At 38.5% G+C, this 25,949-nt stretch overlaps 1 protein-coding gene across 6 annotated transcripts in view; it reads left to right on the top strand.

Annotated features, from left to right (window-relative positions):
• Positions 1–25,949, top strand: part of SEMA5A (semaphorin 5A) — a 320,792-nt gene that overhangs the window by 90,571 nt on the left and 204,272 nt on the right. For all 6 annotated transcript variants that reach the window (XM_063399787.1, XM_063399779.1, XM_063399792.1 and 3 more), the window contains one exon: positions 9,708–9,906. In XM_063399787.1, the coding sequence (XP_063255857.1) occupies positions 9,774–9,906 (133 nt within the window). In that variant the 5' untranslated portion in view covers positions 9,708–9,773. The remainder of the gene's footprint in view (positions 1–9,707; positions 9,907–25,949) is intronic.

Raw genomic sequence — 25,949 nt, 5'->3', positions numbered from 1 at the left:
AAAACTCTGTATGTGCATACATGGCATCTTGAATGTAAGCATTGTAGTAATAAAGAATTTGACTTTTTGTTTTTGCAAGCTCCAATGGTTTGGATATTTTAGCTGTAGAATGGTCTTTGAAAACTTTTGCCTTCCATTGTTTTTAATTTTACCTGGTTTATTTTAGGAAAGGATTTATTAGCTTGATATTTCACAGAAACTTTAAAATATCTGTATCTTACTTCAGGATTTAGTGAGTAACTAAAAATGTGGATGACCTTTCAGAAAGATCTAACAGAAATATTTTTTTCCCTTCTGGTTTCTTGTTCCAGCATTATGATAGCTTTATCAGGGTTCCCTATGTTTCTGATGAACATCTTCTTTCTGATGAACTAATACAGAGGAGAGCTGTCTGATTTTTCTGTTGCACTTCTAATTGAATCAGAGATCTGTATGCAGGATCTGATACGGAAATGTGTAATTTGGATTGCTGGAACTCCCTTTGCTTATAGTCATGGGAGTTAATCATGGGAATGGAGGAAATGTTTTACAGGGCTTTCATGTGTGTGTCAAATCTTTGTAAGTGTATGGATAAACCTTATTGTTTTATCATTTATATAAATCACCATCTTGCATAATAGTGTTAAAAGACAACAAAGTGAAGTAGCAGCCGACTTGCCCCTCATGCAGTCTGCTCTGGTTGGGGGTTATCTCTGCCTATGGGACACCATCACCAGGGCTGGACCTAGATGATCATTAAGGTCACTTTTAACCAAAACCATTCTGTCATTATCTGATACTAATTGTATATTATCAGTACTGATTTGTATGATCAGTGCAAGACTGAACTGTTGAATGGTTCAGGCCACCTATCCCATTGGATACTCTGCTTATCCAAGAACTGGTGAAAGAATCCAGGAGCTTGGTGAGATGTGTGTGTTTTTTGAATGCTTACCTGGATAGAAAAGCTACATGTAAGTAAATAGGTGGGGAACAGAAGTGTTCTGTAGCAGTGATGTGGGATGGGAGCTCTGGGCTTCCTTACCTCTCCTTGTCCTTCATATCAGTCTGCTAAACCTTGCTGTCACTTAAGCTGTTGCTGTGAACACAGAATATATTGGTTATTGGTGGAAAGATACAAATCAAAAGCTGGTAGGTAGATGGGAGTTAAGAGGAGTTGGGAGTCTGAAATGCATTTGCAAGTGGGGCCATGGGGCTGAGTGGATTTCCCATAAAATTTGTACTCTTCTTCACTGTATTTTGGTTGTCCTAGCTGTGACTACCCTGCATTTGCTGAGAAGTGTTTATTTAATACCCAGTGCCCTTTAAAACTGTACCAAAGAACTTCAGGACTGAATCCACTGCAAGAAGATGAAGTTGCCTTTATTATCTGACTGAAGCAGACTATCACTGTAGTCATTTCATGACACTTTGGAGCTCATCCAGCTGTTCTTTAAGGTAGTAACTGCTTTAATATAATCTTTGTATTGGGAGTCTGCCTACTATTACTATGCAGAATACCCACTAATAGTTTTATTTTGGCAGTACAGTTTTGTCCTTTAGATTGCTGATTCACATTTAAAATATATTAAGTTTCTATGAAAGCTAAACACCAGGTAGTATCAAGTACTTTTATACAGTGATACGCTAAATGACAGAGAACTCTTTTAAGTCAATTTTTGTTTTTTAATCCCAGCTATTTGAAATTGCTGTATCACTGTCTTCCTTCTGGTTTCTCTTTACATCCATGTTCAAATTTTGGCACGTTTTTTAGTACAGTTTACAAATATAAAAAAATGTGTCCAGATGGCTACAGCAATAATCTGTGATGCGATGATCTTCTTTTTTAATTATTCAACACATGTGTCTTCAATCACTGTGTTGCCTTTTCCCAATTTATATGGAGTGCAACAGCTAAGCTAGCATTACTTTCTTATTGCCTCTTTTTTACCTGCTTTGATTAACTTTGCCTTTGCTTGAAACTACTTTTATACATCTTCAAGATTTGACAAAAATTTTTCATCCAACTCCAACCTTAATCTTCATCATCTGGTCAAGTGATACAACTTCTCTCTTCCCAGGTAATTTTTCCTGTGGTTATCTCAGTGCCTTGTCATCTGCTGCTCTGTTGCATTGACCTCCTCCCAGTAATGAACTTGTGCTTTTAGTTCAATCAAGCCATGGTGTTTTTTTTGGTTGTTTTTGTTTGGTTTGGTTTGGTTTGGTTTGTTGTTGTTGTTGTTGTTGTTGTTGTTGTTGTTGTTGTTGTTGTGTTTTTTTAGTATATTGGACAATTTTCAAAACAGAAGCTTTTGTAATTTAAGAGTTTTTATATATAGTGAAGTTTCAACACACTGTGAATGCAAATTAAGTCACAGCTTTACTTGTAGTTGTGACCCTGGTCCCACACAGCTTCCTAATTCTCATTGGTGAAATTTTAAAATTCACTTTTTCTGTGACTGAAAAGCTTGCAGTACGAGACTCAGACTTTAGCAGAAAATGGAAACGTGGCTCTGCTTGGTCAGAGGGGCATCCAGCCCAGAGTCTGGTCTTAGTCAGGAGCAGAGAGCACATGGCTCGAGGAACAGGGTAAGACCGCAGTAAGCAGCTAGTGGGATTTTTCCAGAATATTGTTGCAGTTTCAGGCTCAGGAAGTTCTTGAATTTCACACTGCAAAATGAGAATTTCTAGATATTTTACAGCTATCAATGGGTCCATTTTCTGGAGGTCTTCCTGACCCCATTTTAAAACTCTGTAATTATTTAAAATGAACGGAACCCTGTTATATGGACTCAGTTCTGAACTGCTATTAGTCTCAGCACTTGAAACTGTATTTCTACTACAGAGCAGCTTGTGTTCTATGTCCTTGATGGTGTTGACAGTCTGTTGGGCCCTAAGAAAATGTGTCTGGTTTGCCAATAATAGTACCAACTGGAAAAGGAGCAGGCAAGTGTTGTGTAGAGGGAGAAGATGAAATGCAGGGCTATGTGTGTTGATCCCTTATTTGCTACAGTCTTTCCTTCTCCGTTTCCTTTTCCTGCCCTAGCTGACATTTCTGTCCTTTCCTGGACAATTTTCTTTCACTTCATGCCTTTCCCTTGTTAAACTTCTTCTGTCTTTTCTTTCACTTTTCAGATTTTATTTGCAAACAGTCATTACCATTTCATTTTTCCATTAAAGTTGTTTCATAAAAGAAAAACTTTGCATGCTTTGTAGTTTGTCTGAGGTGGAGAATCCTTCCTTTTATTGCTGCATTTCTGGTGGCCAGTCTAAGGATCAGAGTTCAGTGGATGTCCCAAGCACTGCATGGGGAAAGGCTTTCTCAATGACCGGAACAAGGCACTAGATATGAGTGGAAAGAAACTTCAAGTAGGAATCTGTGTCTTGGGAAGATATCAAAAAAGCTGATGAGCTAATAGACAGCTAAGAAAAAAAAGAGATTTAAAAAAAGTGCTGAGATTTTATTGGGACTTGGGCCTAGTCTGTGCTGATTTGACTTTATTCCTACCCCTAAGTTGCCCGTGGTTGTCTTCTGTGTGGTCCTGCTGTGTTGGCTTGTGCTTGCTCAGGGAGCTGAGGTCCACTGGCTCTACACCCCACTGAGGAGACAGAGGAGCCCACAATGTGATGATTGAGTTCTGAGGTGTTATTACCAACTCCTGGCTTCACTCAGGCCAGTGCTCTTAAAGCAGTGCATCCTTTGCCGAAATCACAAATATCAGCTCTATGAGAGGTGCTGAAGAATTAGCTTTGATGACAGATTCTTGTTTTATAAGATATTGTTTATAAGAGTTGTCACACTTATCTACGGATATTAGCTGTCTTTTGGCAGAATGTCACTATGAATTCAAGGACTGATTTTTGACTGTGTTAGTCAATGACAGCTGATGGCTGTCTGCCTCTTGCAGAACTTAAAATTCATGCCACTGCAGAAATGAATGACAGTATTAAAAAAAAAGTGGAAGGAACTCAGTAATCAGTTTTTTAATTGAAGCTGACTCTCACTTTATGCAAATACAAATTAGAATATGCTGCTCTGTCGCATAGTAAACAGTCTGCATTGCTGGGTCCAGTGATGAGACTTGATGGTGTATGACTGGATTATTTCACTGAAGTAGAGCTGTAGCCTCCAGCCTCATCTCAATGTGTAGTGAGGTGATCTTTGCGCTATTGCTCTAATCTAATTTTGTATCTGATTGATACACAAATTGTTTTTCTAAAGGTATGCTGAGTAAGGAATGCATTTCGAGGTAATTATACTATAAAGAGGTATAGGTTTGGGGTTTTGTGCATTTGACAGGAAACAGGGTGTGCTATCAGTAGAAGCAACTGCTTGGAAGTTGTGGTTGTTTTTTGTTTTGGTTTGTTTTGTTTTTTTTTTTTTTTTTTGTTTAAGAGCCCCATTGATGCCTGCTTCTGGCCTCTATCCCTTTTTCCTTCTGAGTTCCAGGGCTTGTTACTACTGGTGACATGAGAGTATACACATTCCCTTTGAATTTAGCTAAATGTTTTGGTAAGTGTGGTGGCAGAATCTTTTTCACGTATTCCTTTCTCTAACAATCTTCCTCTCAAATGTTTTGTATGAGTTTGAGGGGTTTCTCTGTAAGAAAAATTACAGAGGCACTGAGCTACATGGTAGGGGTATTCATGATACTCTCTTTCCTGATTTGTCTAGGTGCTTACTAGTGATACACAACAGTGTGGCCTTTTTTTGTTGAAGATGAAACAACAGTTCTCCCTGCTTTCATGTCACTTGCAGCAGCAAGCATTCTCTTCTTTTAATAAATTGTGAAAAAGGTACCACTAGCAATACAGTAGACAAACTAGGTATTTTTCATAAAATTTTCATGACCAAAGATGAAATAATTATTACTATTTTCAAGTGTATGCAGTAGCAATATGGGACATATTTCTTTGTACTCATAATTCTGTTCTAATGAACCCATAGAATGTACAGTTTGTTTCATTAGTTAAATACTTTTTATACCAGGTTTGTGCTAGTGCAAAAAGGTCATCTTGAGTAGTTACTTCACATGATCAATTTTTTCCAGATCTTTACTGTTTTACAAAGATATGGAGCAAAGTGCCCAGGGAAAGTGGAATGAGTCTCCTGCAACAAATTCCATGAGCTGCATCTGCAAGAGTAAACACTGGGGTGCATGTAAAGAAACCCCAGACCTGTTTGTGAATGCCTGTACCCAGAACCAGTCCTGACATTGTCATCTTTTAAATATGCCAAACCCTGATGTTTGTATACTTATATTGACATAAGCTGACTTCATCTTTCACTAAAAGTGTAGTTTTAAACTGTCACTTATAGAATCAGCAAAGATAATTATTTGAAAGCATCTTTGCTTTGGAACAGCTGCAGCTAGTGTGAGAGCTTTTGCATACAGTGGTTTATTTTGGTTTGACATAGGAAAATGTAGTTCATAATTCAGAGGTAAATTGTACTTCAAACATGGTGTACTTTAAGTGATCTAGAAATATTGACATCCCAATTATTTGACTTTAAATATATAACTTCAGTGCCTGGAGGGACTAGTCTCTAAATGAATCTGCTTTCACCTAGCAGTAGCACTTACCTGCCTTGCATGCTTAGCTGTGCACACTTTTTCTCTTAAGAAATAGGTGTCATTTCTTGGTTCAGCTGAAACAGAAAATCTTCAATTGCTGGGTTTTTTCTTCATCAAATACTGTTGTTGGAGAAACTAGAGGCTACATTTGTAAAATATAATACCTTTGCCTAATAGTACTCATTCATCTTTATATTTCTTCTAGGCAAGCTGGATCAAAACCAAGGGTATGAGGGATAGAGTCAGGGCACAAGACCCTTTACATACAGGAATAAAATAATAAATAAAATAATAAAATAATATATTGAAATAAATTGCATCTTATAGCACTGCTTGCTCTGCTTTCTTTTTCATTTTTTATCTTCAGATTGTTTTACAAACTTGTAAAATGCAATTTGTTGAAAGTCTAAATAGAGGTCTCTGCTAGAAAAGTTATGCAAATAACAGATCAATGTGCAGGTTCCCCAAATATTTAGCAATAATTAAAAAGCTGGTCAGTGTCACTATTTGAATATATGTTTTGAAGAGTTTGGACCTGACCATTACTGTCATTGTTGAGAGAGGATCTACGTACGGAAATTCTACAGAAGTCAAGGAAACTGGCTTAATCTTTCCATGTTTACAGTTATCTTGGCTTTGTCTTGTCTTGCTGTATTGCTTCAGGCTAGCTATCACATCTTGGCATGAAAGCTGTACTTTGAGTAAGGAGAAGGGGTGATTTCAGGAAAGATTGCTTTGTCTGCTCTGAGCCTTCTGGCTTGTTGCAGTGTTTCAGGTCTGTGTGGCGTGTTTGCACAGGCTCACTCTTACAGCTGCTGCCTTGGGCAGCGATGGAAGCTGTGCAGCGGTCCTTACTCAGGGGGGTACAGAAGGGAGCAGTCTAGCCCGAACAAGTTCAGTGGAGAAGATTCATTTTTTGAAGTCTTTTCTAAGATGTTCATCTCTTCATGCTATGCGTATATGTTGAAGGTGTGTGTTTCTTTGGAGGGGGTTTAATTGTATTTTTTGCAGGGGTTGGGGATGTATGGGTTTTTTGGTTCTTGGGGGAAGAGTTTTGTTTGGTTGGTTGTCCTTGTTTTGATTATGGATCTTTAAAAAATATATTTTTTAATTTGTTAATCTCACAGTGTATTAGATGCAGTCTCCAGACTTCTTTGTCCTTCCATGCATACAGTAGTGTTGTGAAATTAATAGAAACTTAAAGAATGTGTGATGAATTTTCTGTCTACTGCCTAGATTTACTGTTCTTTTGTCAGTTAGGGCCTCTGAAGATTCTCCTCTGAGCTGTTGCAAGTAAGCTTCTCCTCAGGGTTCCCTACAATAATATGTTTAAATTAATGCATCCAAAATCATTAATAGACTTAAATTAATAAAGTAGTGCAATACACATAAACAACTAGAGGTTGAGGTAGAGAGAAATTTAGACTGTTACTGTTTCTTTCTGAGATACATGGTCAGAAATGTATTCACACCTTTCTTTGTTTCTCCTTTCTCCTTGTCTTTGGATATTCTAAATGAGAAAGTGTTTCGTGCCTCAGTTTTTGCCCTGTGAGATGCATGCAGTGCGAGGAAGAGTTCAGCTAGTAAGGAAAACAGTCCTTGACCTCAAAATTCTTCCACAGCATGACTATAACATGCAAATGACTGTGTCAGAGACCACCTATGGCTTGTAAGTAGTGTGTCATGAAACAGGATGCTGTTTGGATTTAGAGGCCGGGGAAAGGTGGTGTTGTGAAGGAATCTTTGTTTCTGCTACTGAGTTCTGTTCACAGGGGACAGATGGGAGAAGTCCTCTTGATACCTGCAGGGTACAAGACATCAGACCTGTTAACATTTACATCGTAGTCCTCAATAATACCACTATTAATCCCATGAAATTAAATGTCCTTTTTGTAATGAAAACCAAGTCATCTATACCTATGTGCATATTAATTATTTGGATGAAGAGTAGTGGTCCTTTTCTTTCTTTCTGGAGCAACAGGATTATCTTTTGGCTCTGTTTACTGAGTAGAGCTGGTTTTTTTGATACCTGGCTGGCATACAGAAGCCTGATTACATAAAGACCACGGACTTCATTTATAGCCAGAGATAGAGAAAACTATGATTTCAGTACAAATGTTTCATTTTATTCTTGTTTAATTCCTTTCCATTATGGTCACACATTTAGGATTATTTCTGAGACTTTCAAAATAAAAAGAAATAAAGGCCTTTTGTTGTTTGTTTGTTTTTACATGAGAGTACCATATTCCTAGGTCTTGGGATATTTGCTGCTGTACTGTGTGCAATAAAATACACTTTTTGAGACCCTCATGAAGGTATCAGACCTTTATTTTGCTTCCTAAATGTGCAAACATAATCTTACAGAAATATGGATTAGAAGTAGCTGTTAGTAGTGTATTTGTATGATATGTAAATTAGGAATAGGAATGCTACAAACCCACATAAATAACTTGAATTTGTGTTAAGAATAGTGCATCATACATTTAAATATCAGCCTTGCAGAAAATGGACTGTTAAACATTGGACCAAGTGTTTTATGTAATATATGCGTTAGTATCCAGAATTTCTATGAACAGATACTGCCTGTTGTGAGCCACAAACAATTTGTATGGCCAGATTCATATTGGTACATGCCATCATAAGACACTACTTAGGAAGGTAAGAATGTGAATCTAACTGCCTCAAAGCTTCTCCTTTTTTTCAGTAGCTTAAGGAAATTTAGCAAAGAAGCTAAAATTGACTATTAAATTTACTGCTCAGATGTATTATGTCTTTAATCTATTTATTTTAGTTTAAACTAATGAGGATTATAAGTGTCCATGTCTAAGCTGGAAGACAACTAAAGACAGCAAAATAAGGTGGTAAGAGAGAGCAGTTTTTCTTATGAAGGCTGGTGCTAGTAATGTTAGGGACCAATGCTTACTATCCATTCTGCCTTCTGAGTGTGGCTTTGAGAACCCACTGCTGTTATTGTGGAATGTCTTTTCATGAACAGACCTTTGTTTTATGCATTTAGGATGTTTATTTTGTGCAAATAGAAAGTTTCCACCTCATTGAACATCACACTACAATTCAGTGAGATCAAACATATTAGAAGTCAAAATTGCTGGTTTTCTTTTCCTGAACATCTCCATTAATTAGCAGAGGGACGAATTTCTGCCTTTATGGAGCTGTCTTAAATCTCTGGTCTTCCCCCATGCAAGGCAGTGATGTCTCTTACCTGTGTGTTATCAGCATGCAAGCCCGTGTGACTCACTAAAGCTGCCAGTGGTGAAAGTTTCTTTTGGATTGTGTGAGTAGGTTGTTAGTGTTTGGCATGGTTTTTAGTGATGAAAGTAAAGGAGCTGGGTTGGATTTAAAATTATGTTGACACTGTACATGTTCCATTATATAAGGGCCTGGTTACTGGTTGTTTCAAAAAACCAGGGAGTTGAACTTGAACTTTTTTCTGATTCTGAATGAAAACCATTGCATTGTTGATTGGTGTGTAAAAAAGAAATGGGTCTTCATCATTTGAGTCTGCAACTCACAGCCTTGTCATCAGTCAGGAAATGAATGGGGACTAAGTCAGTGTCAGAACCAGTAACCCTCACTGGTGTAAAGCAAAATTGTGTGCCAGAGCACTGAGGTGAATTTTGCCCTACCCCTTTCTGTACTGTTCCATACAAACTCTACAGACAGGCAAAAAATACATGCTCTAGGGCTGTTCTCTCAAAGTAGTCATTCACATAAGGAAGCAATTCCTTTTCTACCTTGTACTTGCAAGAAGTCAAAGCACTCCTTCAACTCTGAGGAAAGCAGGGCAAGAAGCAGTGAATCCAAGTGAACGGGGAAGATAGATGTAAATAAGTTTGCTCTATCTAAGAGGATAAAATAAAAAAATGTTAGAGAATATTCTTTTCCCCACACGTTACAAAATAGAAGAGAGGGGGTAATGAAATCAGTTTTTTATCCGGGTGATAGATCAATTTTCCTAAATTGGCTAACTGATGATAGGTTTGTGAAGTAATTAGAGGAACAGCTGACAGCATGCTTTTGAGTAGTCAAATGCCACACAGAAAGAAAGGCAATGTTGTTTTGTTTTAAACGTCAAGAATTGTCTAATTTTTTCTGTTGTTTTCTCTTGTTCTTAAACTTCTTTGAATTCTCCAGGTGCTTTTCCCACATGAGTGTAAGAAGAGTAGACAGCTAAAAGAAGTGACTGCTGTGGAGGACAGCATGACCATCATGAAAGGAAGCTGCTTCCTCACACTGCTCTTGGCAGGACTTGGGGTGTTAGCAATACTGGAGTCAACAACAACAGAAGATACCCACTGCCACAGGGCTGAGCATCCAATTATTGCATACAAAGGTAAGATGTAAATGCCAAAACTCTTTTCCAGAAATAGGCTAAATATTGTTTAATTGCTTCATGGAAACCTCTGCTTTTAATGTAGAATGGGATGGGGAAAAAGGTGCTGTTACGTAAAAATCTGGGCTGTATTCTAGGCAAGTTAAATACAACTAGGCTTTCAAATTTTGTTCAGCATTTCTTGCTGAATTTATCCCTTAAAGGTGAGTGACTCATTTTCCTTTGTGATTAAAACCAGCCTGTACTGTTGCATGGATTTATTCCTTTCCAAGTGCACAATTCCACATGTGTGCACTTAATTTAATGGAGTTGCTCTTGTCCCCTTCCTTCACCTCAACTAGGCCTCTCTGGGTGGCAGCCCTGCCCTGAAGCTTATCAGCTGCTTCTCTGAATTTGGTGTTACTTGCAAACTTTACAGACTTTGTTCTATTGCCTCCCCTTCTCGATTAAGGTGTTAAACAGGATGGGCCCCAGGATGATCAACCCTTGTGTTATTCCACATGTTGCTGGCTCAGATGGAGTAAGGGGTATTAAACATTTACTCTCCAAATGGTAATTCTTGAACCCCTTCTGCTAAAGAACAGATGTCTTTCATACCTTAGTGGTGGTATTGAATCCCTCAGCATCATCCATTTCTGCTGCCCAACTCCGCAACAGGCTGATATTTTCCCTGTTCAACCTTCCATTATTTCAGGAGCAGTAGAAGCTGTTCCTGTTGCCCTTGACATTCCATGCAAATTCAAACTCCCACTGAACTTTGTTTAGCCTGATGTAATCCCTGCATGCCCATATGGTCTTTCTAAATTCCTCCTTGTCCCTGCTAAAGCCTGATACAACCCTTTTTGCATTGGAGCTGTGCCACAAGTTCCTTCCTTCACCAGGACAGTCTCTTCATACATGTGGCTGTCATCTTGAGTATTGGGGTGGAATGCTGAGGAACAGTTGGAACAAGCAAAGAATACTTGAAGGATGTTTTCTGTAAAAACCTGAGGCAGTTAACAACTTATTTGACTTTTTTTGTTTATTTGAATTGAGATTTTTCCATTAGAGTCACAACTTAGAATGAGTTCCAAATAGTTTCTAGTTATGAGGATGTAGGGATTAAGATGTATTATATTACACACTGCATTCCTCCTGTTTCTCTAAGATAGCACACATGTAAGTTTTTTGTTCCAATGAATTACAATTTATTGAACTTTAATTGAAAAAATATTTGTTTCCATTCTTTTTTTAAACTTAGAGAAAATAATGTTGTGTTTTTTACAGAAAGTATTTTGTTCTGGCACTTTAATGGTTTAATAATAGTAGTGGTACTAGCTGTCCTGTTCTTCAATACACTGGAGAACGAATTCTGTACTTCAGAACAGCAAACCACCAGTGTATTGTGAAGAAGGGACCTCTTTCACTCACTTATTGATGGGCTAAATAGTATGAGTTATTCTGATGAAATACCTGGTTTCCTTAGCATTCATATTGTGTGCATAATTTAGTTTAAAATGCTATTTTTTATCAGAACACGCATACACAATATTCTAAATTAAAGTAATTAAAGTAGCACGGTTAAAATTCTGGCACTTAGCTTCTTAATTTCGCTAACTAAGAGATCACTGCTTGTACTTTTTGATTTTTTATACGCAATGGTAAAAGAAAATAATTGAGACTCATTAGCAGTGCTGTGTTCTAGGAGTTGATTAAAAATGTGTCGTTTTATGAATCTAATTCAGCCAATATTTAGGGAGGTTTCTTGAATTTAGACTGATCCTGCTTTCTAGACCTCTCTTGCTCTTTGTCATATTTAATTTCTAGTGATGTCCTTCCAGTTCTAAATCACTGTGCTAAGGCTTTTTGGGGATAGAGGCCATATTGTTCCAGGTGCATTTCTTGATATAGACAAATATAGTGTCACAGTTAGAGTTTACTGAAAAAAAACCCAATTTATTTTCACTGTAAATATATGTGGAAAATATAACTATTTAGAAACATTTCAGGTCAGATCTTTAATATGAGATCTAGTCATATTTTAATGCCAGATTCCCTCTTGACTTTGGTGGTAAAAATACTATTAATTAGTACATATCCATGACGTACCTTAGACTTTATGAACTGATATCTCTTGAAAAATATTCTGAAAACTGTAGTTCATACTTCACACAATAATCTGTTAGGAGTCCTTAATGACTATTAGAAAGTACATGTAGGAACATATTTGCAATACAGCATAGAGCATGTGATAGCTGGGTAACCTCATTGGTGTGGGCACACAGCGTTTGACTTGTATTTGCAGGACTGCCAGTTAATGGAAAACAGAAGTTTTGAGACCCCAGGAAAAAGTGCCTGAGAGGTTTGTCCAAGAATCTGTATGTTAGGAACAGATTAATTGGGGTATCAGAATAAATAAAGACACGTGTGTGAGAAGCCACTCTCTGAATGAGTCTTGCAGTAGGAGTTGGCAGGTTTCAACCAGCCACCTTGCTGCTATCCATATTCTTCCTGTGACATTTGCTGACTTCAGGAACGCCTGTAGGAAAATGCTCTCTGCATCTATTGATGTCGTTAGTGCTGCTAGGCCAACGTCGAGTTGAGAAATCAATTTGTAACAGTTAAAACACCTTTGAGTGCTGCATTAATGCCCTAGTCTGTAAAGTCATCTTGTAACAGTGTTAGATCCACCAGAGCTGTGTGGGATGCTGAACATCAACCAAGGCTGAGTGCTGTTGAGTGGTAGGTACTTTCAAGCTTCTAAACTCAGTACTAACTTTACAGAGATATCAACACTTTTATTTTATTGGTAACTGATCAAAGCCCCCCCTTTTTTTTTTTTTTTTTTTTTTTTTTTTTTTTTTTTTTTTTTTTTTTTGTAGTTTCTGGTTTGCCAAAGTAGCAATGTATTTATTTGATTTGTCTTCCTTTGAAGGTATGGTAGATGAAGTATAAACTATTAAATAAAACTAATGGAGTGAGAATCTGGTGTAGCGTATGGATGAACAGCTGCAAAAAACTAATAAAAAGACAAAATAGTCCCCAGGAGTTGTCACAGTGATATATGGAAGGGGAGTATATCTTCTGAAAGAGCTTGCTTTCTTTTCCACTGCCCATCAAAAATTGCTCACTTAGGTGATGATTCTGTCAAGGTACCTTGTGTAGAGATGCATATACTATTTCTAGCACTGATTTTTCCAGCTAAATATTTTTAGTTGAAGACTGTGATATATCTTCTGATAGCAAATGGCAAGAATTTCACCCACCAGTTAAGAACTTTTGCTCAAGTACTTCCTTTGCTGGTTGAAGATGAAAAAGAAGATGCAATAGCAGGAGATCCATACACTTTGAAAGGATTTTTTACATGATCTCAAAGATTTCATTTTATGTCTCTCATACACAGTATTAATAACCATGTTGTAATTTGTTTATTTGCATAATTAATATTAGGACTGCATAATGCACCTTTTGGCTGTCCCAGAATCTGTAAATAAGAAAGTTTGCCATAGATCAGAAAATGTTGGCAGCTCTAAAATTTCTTGTCATAGAGCTTCCTTCAACTAGAATAAGGCGCTTTGTGCCTTTCTTCAAAGCTGAAAATTTCCTTTTCTCATTATTTAAAGTTGTTGGCAATTATCACAGAAAGCAGATTTATATAAAATAGACCTCTAAGTATTGGAGGGATTGACAGGATCAGCCCAGGAGTGTGGAGTTCAATGTTTCATGTGGTGAAATTGACTGATGGTGCATGGTCCCTCTTTGAAGTTCATTTCTCTTTCTCTCTCTAAGGAGGAGTCTGAATCTAGAGGTGTAAAAATGTACTAATCTGTTGAAACGCAGGCTTAATAAAAAAGTTTAAAAAAATCGGTCTGCATACGCTAAGAATTCATCAGCTGTACTAACTAATTCCAATAGCTGGAGTCAAGGGCTTATAAATCAAAGGTAACTTAGAACTGGGTACACAGAGACTCAGTATGAGGTCCTTGATCTTACACAGGTTTCCAAATGTTTACATGTAACAAAAAAGGAAATTATGCTTGAAGTTACTTAAGAGTTAAAACAGAAAAAAGGCTTAAAGAAGCTACTCATTAAATTTAGTCTTACAAATTTTATTCCTATTAAATCTTATTTTATTTGGATATACTTTCATTTGCATGCAGATATGAAATGTTAGCTGTGTAAATGCATTAGGGTTTACTGATGGTCAGGTACTTGGAAAAAACATTCTCTTATTATAGTAAAGGAATTATAGTGTAGTGTTTAACCTGAATAGTTAGAAAACGCTGTAAAAAACACATTTGCTGTCTGAGAAACAATGATGCTTTATAATGGTTGAACTATTCTTAAGCAAAAAACCCCAAAGCAAAACAGTTGAGTGGTGTAATGTTTGTCTAAGTTATTACCAGCATTTCATAGTCCACCTGCTCTACAGAACCTTTGTGGTAGCTCTCTGTGGACCTGACCTTCTATTAGATTATTAAAAAAACCCCAAAAGAAACAAACAAAAACCACAACCAAAAATGAAAACAATCAACAAAAAGCATAAAAGTAGTTACAGTTTCCCCAGACACAGACATTTGCTGAACTTTGAAACGCCAGACCTTTCAAAACTCAGCTGAAGACTCGTTCTGTGGGCAGAACCTATCCATGAGGTGGAACTGATCACAATTTCTTAGCAGGATGTGAGTGAGTTGGAAAAAAAATTTACTCAAATCGAGTTTCAGGTGTGACATTTTAGGCATTGACTGTCTTGCAATTTACCTGCATAAAGTTGAATTTTTTTGGCTTTTTTATAAGAAATAAAGTGCATTTGGGACCTTAATTGATACTGGGAGAACAGCAACGATAATTTGCTCTGGGGCAAGTCTCAATCTTCTAGGTTCCCATAAAATAATCAGATCTTAAAGTTGCGCTGTCTCAACAAAAACCCATCAATTTAAATAATTTTAGAAGCTATATTTAGTGATAATTTAAATACATACGGTGCTGTAACAAAGTTATCTGTTGAATAAACATGCTCAAAAATAGCATGTCTCAATCCATAGAAGAAAGGAACTTAAACCCTTCATTTCGACTTGAGGTTAACCAGAAAAGAAAAATAGCATAGTTATTTTTGATTCCTTGGTTAGAGAATCCTAAGAAATATATTTTCTTAACCTTATTGTCTGACCACCACAGAATTCCCTTACTTGATGTTTGTGTAAGTAATATAGAGTCAGTACATTGCTCTGCTCATTTTATCCTGTGGTTTGTGTATGGAGTGCATGCACTTAACATGTGCCAAGAGGAAATAATATGTGAGCTGAATGAAGGAGGATAAATGGTATATTAACTTGTTTTTGTTTGTACTCTTCTCTTTCTCCTAATCTTGTTGCAAGGTTTCTTTTAAACTAATAATAGTCTACAACGCTTTTTAGTTTTCTCTGCTTTTTCGTTTTCTTTCCAATTTTTCATAAATAAATTTCAAAGATGATCTGTCAGCATCTGCAGTGGCATTAAGGTGTATTGCTTTCCATTCCCTAGCATCTTTTGGGTTTTTCTTTAAATGAAGATGATTCATCAGTGAAGAAATGTTGATTGCTAGATGTTACAACTTTGCTTTGTCTAGATGGTAGGACTATGAGATAGTTTGTGCTACCTTGCCAAGAGCCAGGCCCTCTTAAGGAGGAAAATAATTCCTTTACCAGCTCTATATTTTTTGTATTAAATCAGGTTTGCTTTTACTTTTGTATAGGAGATTAAGCTTCTGATGGAGAAGAGCAACCTTCGACTCTTTAGTGTTAATTAAAAAATATCTTTGGAGATGGAAGGTTACTATCCTCCTCCATTTCCCTGGATCACCCAGTGTCACTGGTGCCCATTCCCATAGAAATGAAGGAATGGCAGGGGCTGTATTCTCTAAGTCAAGGACTTGCATACTGGCTACATTTTTTTCCTCCCTGAAAATGATCATACTTTAAAACAAGCATCAATTCACTATTATTTTGGCATCCCAGTCAAGTGCTGGATCTTCATAGAATGCTAATAATTTTCATAAATTTCAATAATATAAAATTAGCAGTGGCTACAATGGCTAGTGAGCTGTGCAGACATGTTCTATGAGCATTTCGTGACAGATTTGTTCCTTATGGCCCTAATATGGCTCTTTAGAGCATGTGCATTTCTCTGGTTGTTAACAAAGCAGCAAAACGAGGGAGATGCTCCTGCCGCATTCTACTGTCTGTACAAAGTAGGCAGATGGACTTAAAATCTGGATTTTTTTGTTCTTTTTTTTTTCTGCTTCCTCAGAAGAGCTGTATTTTTGCTAAAAGTTTGTAAACCATCCAAACTGGGATATGTTAAAGAGACAGATCAGCAATTAAGAAATAGAGCTCACAAGCAGATGAAGTTCTGTGAATTTTTTCTTTGTGTGTACTTAAAGCAAGAGGGAGCACAATATTGCTCTGATTTTTTTTTCTATTTCTTTTTTTTTCTACCAGATAGAATTTCAATTCTTTTTGTAAGAGAAGACTGGAGAAAAGGGGGCTCAGGTGTGACCTTATCATGCTGTACAACTACTGACAGGAGGTTGTAGCAAGGTGTGGGTTGGTCTCTTCTCCCAAGTAACAAGTGGTGGGATAAGAGAAAGCTGCCTCTAGTTGTGCCAGGGAAGGTGTATATTGGATATTAGGAAAAACTTTTTCATTGAAAGCATTGCTGAGCATTGAGTCAGGCTGCCCAGGGAGGTGGTAGAGTCACCATATCTGGATGTGTTCAAGACACATGGAGACGTGGCGCCTGGGGAGTTGGTTTAGTGGTGAACTTGGCAGTGCTGGGTTAACAGTTGGCCTCAATGGTCTTAGTGGTATTTTCAAACTCAAACCATTCTATAATTCTAAGTAACTTGGACTGCTAGTTCAGAAGAGATGTCAGCGATTGCAGTTACTGACCATGTGATCCTGGGCAACTTTGTTTTCATACTTGGTAGTGAGACAGTTACTGGAAAGACTCATTCCAGTGGTCATCCCTTCCAGATCCTGTGCAGTGTTTAGGGGCCTGTATTGCTGTCACTTGATGGCACCTGCTGTCCTTACTGCCTGTCACTGGATGGCACCTTCTGCTGCCTATTACTCTGGCTGAGAGATTAAGGAAACCCTGGCCCGTCCTTTGGCCTTGCTTTGAGCTCTAAAGTTTCATGAATCTTAAGAGGTGGGGTATTACTTAATTTTTTTGTTTTGTTCCTAATTGCTTAAATAACCATACCAAGATACATTCTCTTTATTAGATAGATTGGGTGGAAATAGAGAACCACAGTCAGTGCTTCTTCAAAGTGTTTTGGTGGTTTTTTCCACATGCTTTCTTCCCTGTCTTTCTTCTGTGGCAATGCTTGTCTGCTGTTGAGAAGACTTTAGGACACTGGGTAGCAGCTGATTTTGTGTGGCTGAATGTGGTAGATACTTACTTGTTATATGATAATTTGTCATATTCAGGTTGGACTGAACTTTGACTTGTCAGAAGCTTGTCTTCCCATTTCCAGTGCTCACTTCAGATTTTGTTTTGATGGGTTTATGGCTCTTTTCCACTATATCTGAGAATTAGGACCTGACTATTTTACAACCAGCTCTACAGTAAATCTAGTAAAGTAGTTGTTAATAGTGACAAAACCCTGGAGTTTAACAGTGCCTTTTAGAACAAAAGTGAGTTCTACAAAGAGAACTGTTGTGGGTCTTTCTTTTCTTTCTTGCTTTTTGTTTTCTTTTTGTTGGCTTTGGGGCATCTTTTTGTTTGTGTGGTGGGGGAGTGGAGGATGTAGCAAATATATTCCTCTTTGAAGTCCTGGCTTCAGACTCTTACAAAAATTAGTGTCAGGCTTTGCTTTCTATACCCTTCGGCTTACAATATGTCTTATTTAGCTGGGTTTTGTATTTCTTTATGAAGTATCATCAGACCTGTATTTTGTGAGCTACAGTTTTGGGCAGAATTGATAGGATCAAGAAATTTTATTTTGCTGAGACAATGTAAATTAAAAAGTTTGTTATGTTCATATATGTTCATATGTGCCAACATAAGTAAGAATGCATCATAACAGGATGGTCAGTTCTACCAAAAGAAGTCTTGCTAAGTGAAGCACAGATATTTTCAACAAAGATAACAGTGCATAGCTGTCTATGGGCAGTCTGCTTTCTGTTTCTGCTCCCTACAATACATGTATTAAAATTGAGCAGATTTCTTTACAAGACTCTGTCTTGAGACTAAATGATGATTTCCCCTAAGTATACAACATGATTTCCTTCAAAATGAATTCTTTGGCTGGCTGCCACAGCCAGCATGTAGGCGTTAAAATGTGAAAGATTAAACCCCTCTGAAGAGAGTGCATGACTGAGGATGTCAAATGTTTTCCGTGGTCAATCTGTCCCTCAGTCACATTCAGGAAGATTGGCAGCAGCAGCGCAGGGACCAGAGGTGGGAACTGTAAGGAGTAGCTTCTCTCCCTGGGAAGAGCATTAGGGCTCTGTGCTGGATGAGGTGTGAAGTTAGTGGTTTTTGACTGTGCTGGTAGCGCTGAAACCACTTTCATCTAGGTGGGGGTTCAGTCTTTTTTCCCTTTACACTTTCTTATATTTGTATGCAATAAGTGTGTTTGAACAATGAAGCATAAACAATTCCAAACCCTTGTTCAGAAAAAAAAGAAATAAGTAGGCATTGCAGCAGATGTTCCTGTCTCTTCCCTGAGGGCACAGACAGTCAGAACCCAAATTCCCTTTAATTATCCCAGTAATAGACATATGCACACACATAAGAATGCAGCAATATGTACTCCTAGCTGGGGAAGCTCTGGCAGGGCAGAGAAAACAGGAATGCAGGCTAGATTTTAGACCTTGAAAGTTAGAGTGGATTGTAAAAGCAGGTGAGGGAACTGGGGCAGGGCAACTGCTGTGACTGTGTCTGCCCTGCCTGGAGAGCAGGAGGCTGGAGGCTGGGGCAGCCACTTAGTGCCTACTGAGAGAATCAATGAAAGATGAGAGGAGTTGGATAGAAGGAGATTTACCACAGGCTTAAGAAAGAAATTCAAGTTTCCATGCATTTGAAGTCAAGAAACATATACTTGGTAGGAAGTATGCTTCATTTTCTCTTTTCCCCATTAATAATAAATTACTTACAGCCCTGCCTCATTACCTCCAAAATTGTTCTGAAGCTGCAATAGCTGTTGATAAAATGAATGCACAGTAAACAGGTGGTGAACTTTCTGGAGACTATCAAGGGGTTTATGGTCTTGGGATTTGTTTTATTATGAATGATTTAAAGTGGAGAGGAGTGTGAGGAGAGCTTCTAGATAAGACTAGATATAGATATTTATTTCTTGGCTTCTGTAGTTCTCTTTGTATGGAAAAGCAAGCTTCAGGACTTTATTAAGTTTTATTGGTTAGTAGAAGGAAGGCAGCTGGCTTGTTTATGGGATCTAGAGACCTCCAGAATACTGCGTCTTGAAAGAGATCTGTAGTTTTGAGGTTGCTTTGTCTTTTTGTTGGTTCTTTTTTTCTTTCGTTTTTTCTTCCCCCCTCCTTATAAGCAAAGATGAATTCTGAGCAGCAGATGGAGATCTGACATGTTTTCATGTTTCCAAAGGAGAACCAAATGTAGTGTGGTAAGACTTAAAAGAGGAATCTTTTAGTTTGTGGTTGCTGATTTAATCATTGTGGGCAACTTTGTAACTTCATCTTTTCCTTTATAGAGGAGTGGGTTGAGTTAAATAACCCTGCCTAGACAGTTTTTTTTTTTCCCTTGGAGGGAAGAAGTGATGTTTTGTTTTCTTATGTCTTCCTGGACACCTTTTCTTGGAAACTGTAGAGTGCCTCCTGTCTAATCACTAATTACCAGAATGTCTATTTTTTCAATATATTGTTCAGATTAAAACATATTCATCATTTCTATAAGAAATATTTTGAATTTTCAATTTTATTAAAAATAAGGGCTTGACTAAACATATAAACATATGTTCTCTCGTGTCCCAGTTATGATGTCCATCCACATACTCCTAATTCTGTACACAGCCCTGGTATAAATGAGTTCTGTATTGCAAGTGAAATGTCTTTTTCATTAAAGTGCAACACTGAGTACTGTAACAGATCCATCTGTCCTAATCCTTTCACTTCACAGAAAAGCATTAAATGGTGTTGGGTGATGCTGTCTTTTTGTTAAACTAGTGCTCTTCTCCTCACATGTTGTGTTCAGCCTGTTCTGGTGTACTCCATTTAGATTGTTAGAGCCTTCTGGTAGCACAGACCATTAGATCTGTTTACATCCATAGTCCTCCTTAGGCCTGACACATGGATATTTGTACCTTATCTATGAAAAAGTGGACATGCCAGCTACATTCTAGTAACAGGTGGACCAGGAATTTTGTTGGAGCGTTTGTCATGGGTTGGCACTGGCCAGATGTTAGTGCACCCATGAATATATGTTTTTTTCTTTAACAACTCCTGTGGGATGTGATCAGGAACAGAGCAGAGCAGGCTTAAATCTTGAAAACAAAAAAAAAACCACCAAAACTTTATTAATTACATAAGAACAGGGACAGAAATACTCTTAAACACACACAAAGACAGAAATAAAAACTTCTTAGAACATTTCTTCTCCCAGTTTCTACCTCCCCACCCATCACCCTTCACAGACCAACCTTTGGGTTTTAGATCAAACAATCACCACTCAAAAACAAACTAATCTTCAATTCAGCAAGGGAGAGAGGAGTCTCTCTCGCACCACAGACTGTTCCTCAGAAAACACGGGTCCACCCCTTATGTGTTTCCATGTCACCCATAGCACTGCCCGGAGAAGTCTGCTAAGGTGACACTCTCTTTTTCCTATGTCCAGCGCTCTCACCGCTGTCTCATAGGCTAAAACTACATACAGGGCTTTTTAAGGATGCTGCATGCCGAGCTCTCCTCTTTTCACCCAGGGGCCGGGGTTCCAGGAGCAGGTCTGCCCTGAGGGCAGAGGGCGCCACCTCACCCTCCCCCTCTTTTCTCTGCTCGCTCTAACTCTTCAAGTGCCAGTCACTGTAGCAAAAGCAAGGGGCAGCTGCATCCACCCAAAAATGCAGTTTATGTTCAAAAGAGACTCAAGTTCAGTCCATGGCTGACATTATGCAAGAAAAGTCCAGCTCCAAGGCTACTCCTCTCATTCTTCCATCGAATTCCTTCCAGTCATGCTTTATCATCTCGGTCCCAGGCCGCTTCCCTCTCTCCGAAAACCACCAGTCATGAGAATCAATGTCTAAGAAAAGTTTCTTTCTGCCAAGCAAGGGTTAACAGTTTCTTCTCGGCAGGGTGCTGCAGACCAGGCTCGGCAACCCCCCACATGGCTGAGCACCTTCTCTCGGAGTTTGGGGGGAGGAGGGGGATGAGCACACACAGAAGGCACTTCCACAGTTTTCCACCCCTCCATCCTGGATGGGGCAGCTCAGTTCCAGTTCTGTCCCCTCTCTTCTTCCCCCCCCCCGGGGGGCTCCGGCTTACCTGAGCCGACCACGTGTTTCCCCTCCCCCACCCAGCCTCGTGGCCAGGCGGGGGAAGGAGACCTGAGACATCTCTCTGCTGACACCCGGATCCGAAAAGAGGCCGAGCCCCTCAGACTCCTGCTTTTAACTCTTTGTGTCCTCAGAGGCGTGTCCAAACCTCTAAGTGACCAACCCAGGTGCCAGCAGAAAAGCTGATCACTGATTGGACTGCCCACATCCCCCTGGAGGAATTCACCTCCCCCCCCAACCACGACAGCGTTGAGCTGGGATTTTGTTTTCAATTTGTATTTTTTCTTCTAGAAAACATTTGTCTCTTTCTGTGATGTTTAAATGATAGAGACTTGCTTACTTCTTGTTTGTTTATTAGACTAAGGTTCTCAATGCAGTAATTTGTCCTTCTTGTGTATGAAAAATTACAGAAAAAAGCATCTTCCTGGTGCCTTCCAATTCTGTGAAGTGAAAGGATTGTATGTATGTGTCTAGTACTTAAAGTTGTGTTACTTGGGCACTTTCTTTCTCCTTCTACTTCAACTCTGGAACCAAAATGAAGTGTTGGTCCTTCCTACCTTTAAGCTCTACCATTGTAGGATGATTAATAAGTATTTTGTCTGCCCCTGCAATGCATGCTAAAGGAGGACAGCAACAGGAGCATGTAGAAAGGGTTAATGAACACCCAGACTGTTGACCCAGGGCTGTAATTGTATTGGGTGTGCCTGGCTTTACACCCCACAGCACCTCTGGTTGTGCAACCTCGGTAAGGGGAACTCTACAGAATCTCCCTGTGGGATTTTCTCCAGAGCTATGGAATAAAGCTCCACAGCACGGCCAAGGCAGTCACCCTGGGGGTACAGTTCTGCAAGAAGCATAAGCAGACTGCATAAGCAGTCGGGGTCATAAAACTGAGAGGGTATATGGTCTGGAAGCATATAGACCTGGAAGCAGGTCTACCAACATAACACTGCATATAGAAGGCATACGTCTGGAATTAAAGGAAAAGCAGCCTGTAATGGGCAGGCTTTCTCTGCTTTGCAGTGAGCTGCTGTCTTCCAAGTGCTGGGCTTCTACCATGGGCCTTAAGGAAAAAGAGCAGGGCAGATGTTTGTGCTTAGATTATGAAATTAATGTAGTTTAGCTTATTATTTTTGCTGCAGTATTGTAACCCATAGGATGAATCTTTTCTGTAAGAGAAATTTAAAAATATTTGTTATGTTAATTATAGTTGTTCAATGAGGTTTTTTTGGTTTATGATTCTTTTGTCATACCTTTGATTTTCTTTCTCAAAAGAAATGACAGTCTTAATGATTTCATGATTAATGCATCCAACAGTAATCAACCAGTTGGGAAAAGTCTGCTCTGGCCTGTTTTGCAACAGAACTAAGCTAAGGTTAGCACAGGAATTTGGTTCAAAGTAAGTAAAAATAAAACATGACTTTACAAGTCTATAAAGAACAAGCTGCATTTGTATGGGTTTAAACAGTTTGTACCACAAATAGAACCACCACAGTTGTGGTGGAGCTTCATGGAACTGCAGCCTGAGGGGTGCACAAAGTAGTTTGTTCAGGTGCAGCATAGGTTTCTTTCCATTACAATGACAAACAGACGGGCTCTGATGCCTAATACAGACGTTTGTTTGCAGCTGCAGTGGAAGCTCACCTGAGGATAAAAAACTTGTATATGATATCTTTTATTGTCAGTTACAGGTTTGTAACTATACCTGCTTTCTACCCAGTATTTACTTTTTTCTTTTTTTAAAAACTTATTGATCGAAATTGGAGTCATTGCACTCAAATGCTGAGCATCACATGCCTTGAATAAGTTCTGGAATAAGTTCTGTTTTTGTACAAACCAGGCCTCAGCCCCTTTCTGGTAAGCAGGGGTGTGAATTCTGATTGGTTTCAGAAGTAGTACAGCTGTTCTTTTGCTGAACTTTCTTGATGGAGTCCTCTTTTTAGTTGGAACCTGTGGAACAGTGTTGGCATGTATTTCCTTTCTTCACTTGAGCTATGGCGCCTTTTTGTCTTTCGTCATTGCTGTGTCAGTGACTTACCAGCAAGGGTGTGTTTAATACATTTCTGTGAGGAGAGAATACAGTGTGAAAGAGGCAGGAGAACTGGTGATTTGAAGTGTAAAAAAAAGGTGTAGACCAAAGTGAATCATAAAAGTTTCTGCAACAGGCTCTGTGATGCTGTTTTTCTTGCATTTTTTCCCAACATGGAGCAATGCTTGTTAACCTGAAGTTGTTCTGAGTGAATTTATTATTCAGATACATTTATAATATCTTATAATTTTAAAATGGGAACTTTACTGTCACACTGAATCGATAACAATGATGCACACAAATTGCTGGAGAGAATCTTGTTTTTCTCAGTTCTGGTTTTAAGATAGAGACTGTGAGTCCTGCAGCGGCACAGCAGAGCATTTACAAGTGCTCTTAGCTGTGTCCTTCAAGCGCAAATGTTGCAAATAAATCCCCAGACAGGACGTGCTGAATGAGTGAACAGGTGGATCTCCTCTTGCCAGCCCTGACACCTTGCTTAATAGATTCCCCTGGGGTTAATGGGACTGTCACCAGGGCACCGGGGGGATGTAATGGAGTCGGTGTGGCACAGCCCTGGGGAGAATTCTGACCTGTCTCGCTGCCTTTGAAGAGGAGAGTGGTGCAACTTGAGTATCACAGGAAGAGATCTAAGGCTCAAATCATTACACAGCTTCAGGAAGATGGAGTTATTGTATCATCCGTAGATTAGATACGTTTAATTATAAAATAGCTCTAACATGCAGAAATACATTTTAATTTTCTTCTGATAAGATTAGTGAGTTTGTCGTACTGATGCCACCCAGAGACTTCTGTTAATATTGCAAACATGCTAGTTTTGAACTGTGGTGTTATGGTTGTTGTTGCTGTTATTGTCGTGGTATTGTTTTTGTGGTATTATTATTATTGCTATTTTTGTTATTTTCCTAAAAGAGTTTCATCAAGAAGGTGCTGCTGTGCATATGTTGAACTTTGTGCTCACTGTTTTCACCATGGCACAAGGTGTCACATACATACACCATAAACACTATTGAAACTTATAATATCTATGTTAATTTTTAAATGAAATCAGGAGGTCTTTATTGTCTTTTGACTTTGTTATTTTCCAAGCTATATTATTATTACAAATCACTTCTGAATTTGGTTCTAAACATACCATTTTATTACTTGCAAGTAATTTCTCAATTTATTTTACTGTTTACTGTAGCTCTACTTTGAAGTACTGAATAATGAAACTTAGGTTAGAGGGAACTTTACAATTTCATTTGCAAAGAACTGTACAGCTCAACCCTTGGCGAGTCCTCGGACAGTGTAAACCAGACAAATCATGGGCTGTTGGGCAGATATTAAATTTAAAGTAAAACAGAGACAGGTTTCTGGTCTTTCTTTTTTTGTTTTTTTAATATGAGTATCTAATGTCCGTCTGCCCAGCTTTGATTGTTAACCTCCTTTGTCTTTAAACCTCTTTAAGAGAATTCCATGACCTTTCCTATAAGCTGAGTGGAATCTGGCGTGTTTACTTTGCTGTAGATTTATGAACCATGACAAACTTTGTTTTATATTAAATCTAAGCTATTTACTCTCCCTCTCAAAACCTGAACCCCCCAGGAAAACCCATAACATCCAATTCCCAATGTGTGAAAGAGAGCTGTAGCTTTCTAAGAAAGATTTTTTTTTTTCGACATCCAACTTTTAGTTCCATGAGAAAGTGGGTTTTTGGGAATATTTTTGAGTTCTATCAGCCTTATAATAGCAATGGAAATGGTTTTTGTTTGTTGTTGCTAAGGGTAAGTATGTCTTGAATGTACCAAAAGGACGCAGTGTGTGTTGACAGTCAGCTGCTGTCATGACTGTATGTACACCGTGGTAGTTTTCCCTGGACAGCCTTGAGTCCTAGACCAGTGTCTGCAGGATGGATAACATGCCTACTTAGTTTTAAGAGAAAAACAAATCCTGGAGGCTGAAGGTGTGTTTCAATAAATGTTCTCAGTATCAGGAGTTGGAGGAGAGGAGTCAATAAAGGGCTTGGTGTTTTACTGTAATTCACATGAAGTGAGGGCAGAGGAAAGGGAGGGGAATGCTGGCAAAGGGAGAGTTAGGATTGGAAAGGGTGGGGACATTGCTGTTTGTCACCTGTGACCAGCAAGCAATACTGTTGGCTTACATGTTGGCAGGGCAGTTTAATTGGCTTACACATTCGTTTGTAGTACTGTTGTAGTACACAAAATGTGCAGCTATGTTATTGTGTAAAGCCTGTCAGGTTGCATCTGCATGAAAACCATAAATAAATTTGAATTGTTGCTTCTTACTACTTTATCATTGTAGTTTTAATTGGAAGAAAAATAATTTCTAGGCCTTTAGTAGCTAATTATGAATTTTTGACTCTAAGGAGATAATTCATAGTAAAACTAAAAAATCTTGTTTCACCTATGGGTTATCAACTAGATTTCACTGTTTTGGTGAAAAGAAATTTAATTATTCTGTTAATGAGTTACATAAACTTTTACTTTTGCAGTGTACATAATGTTGGAT

The sequence above is a fragment of the Prinia subflava genome, chromosome 1, assembly GCF_021018805.1.
Source record: "Prinia subflava isolate CZ2003 ecotype Zambia chromosome 1, Cam_Psub_1.2, whole genome shotgun sequence".
Lineage (NCBI taxonomy): Eukaryota > Metazoa > Chordata > Aves > Passeriformes > Cisticolidae > Prinia > Prinia subflava.
This window is presented reverse-complemented; position numbering and strand designations above follow the sequence as displayed.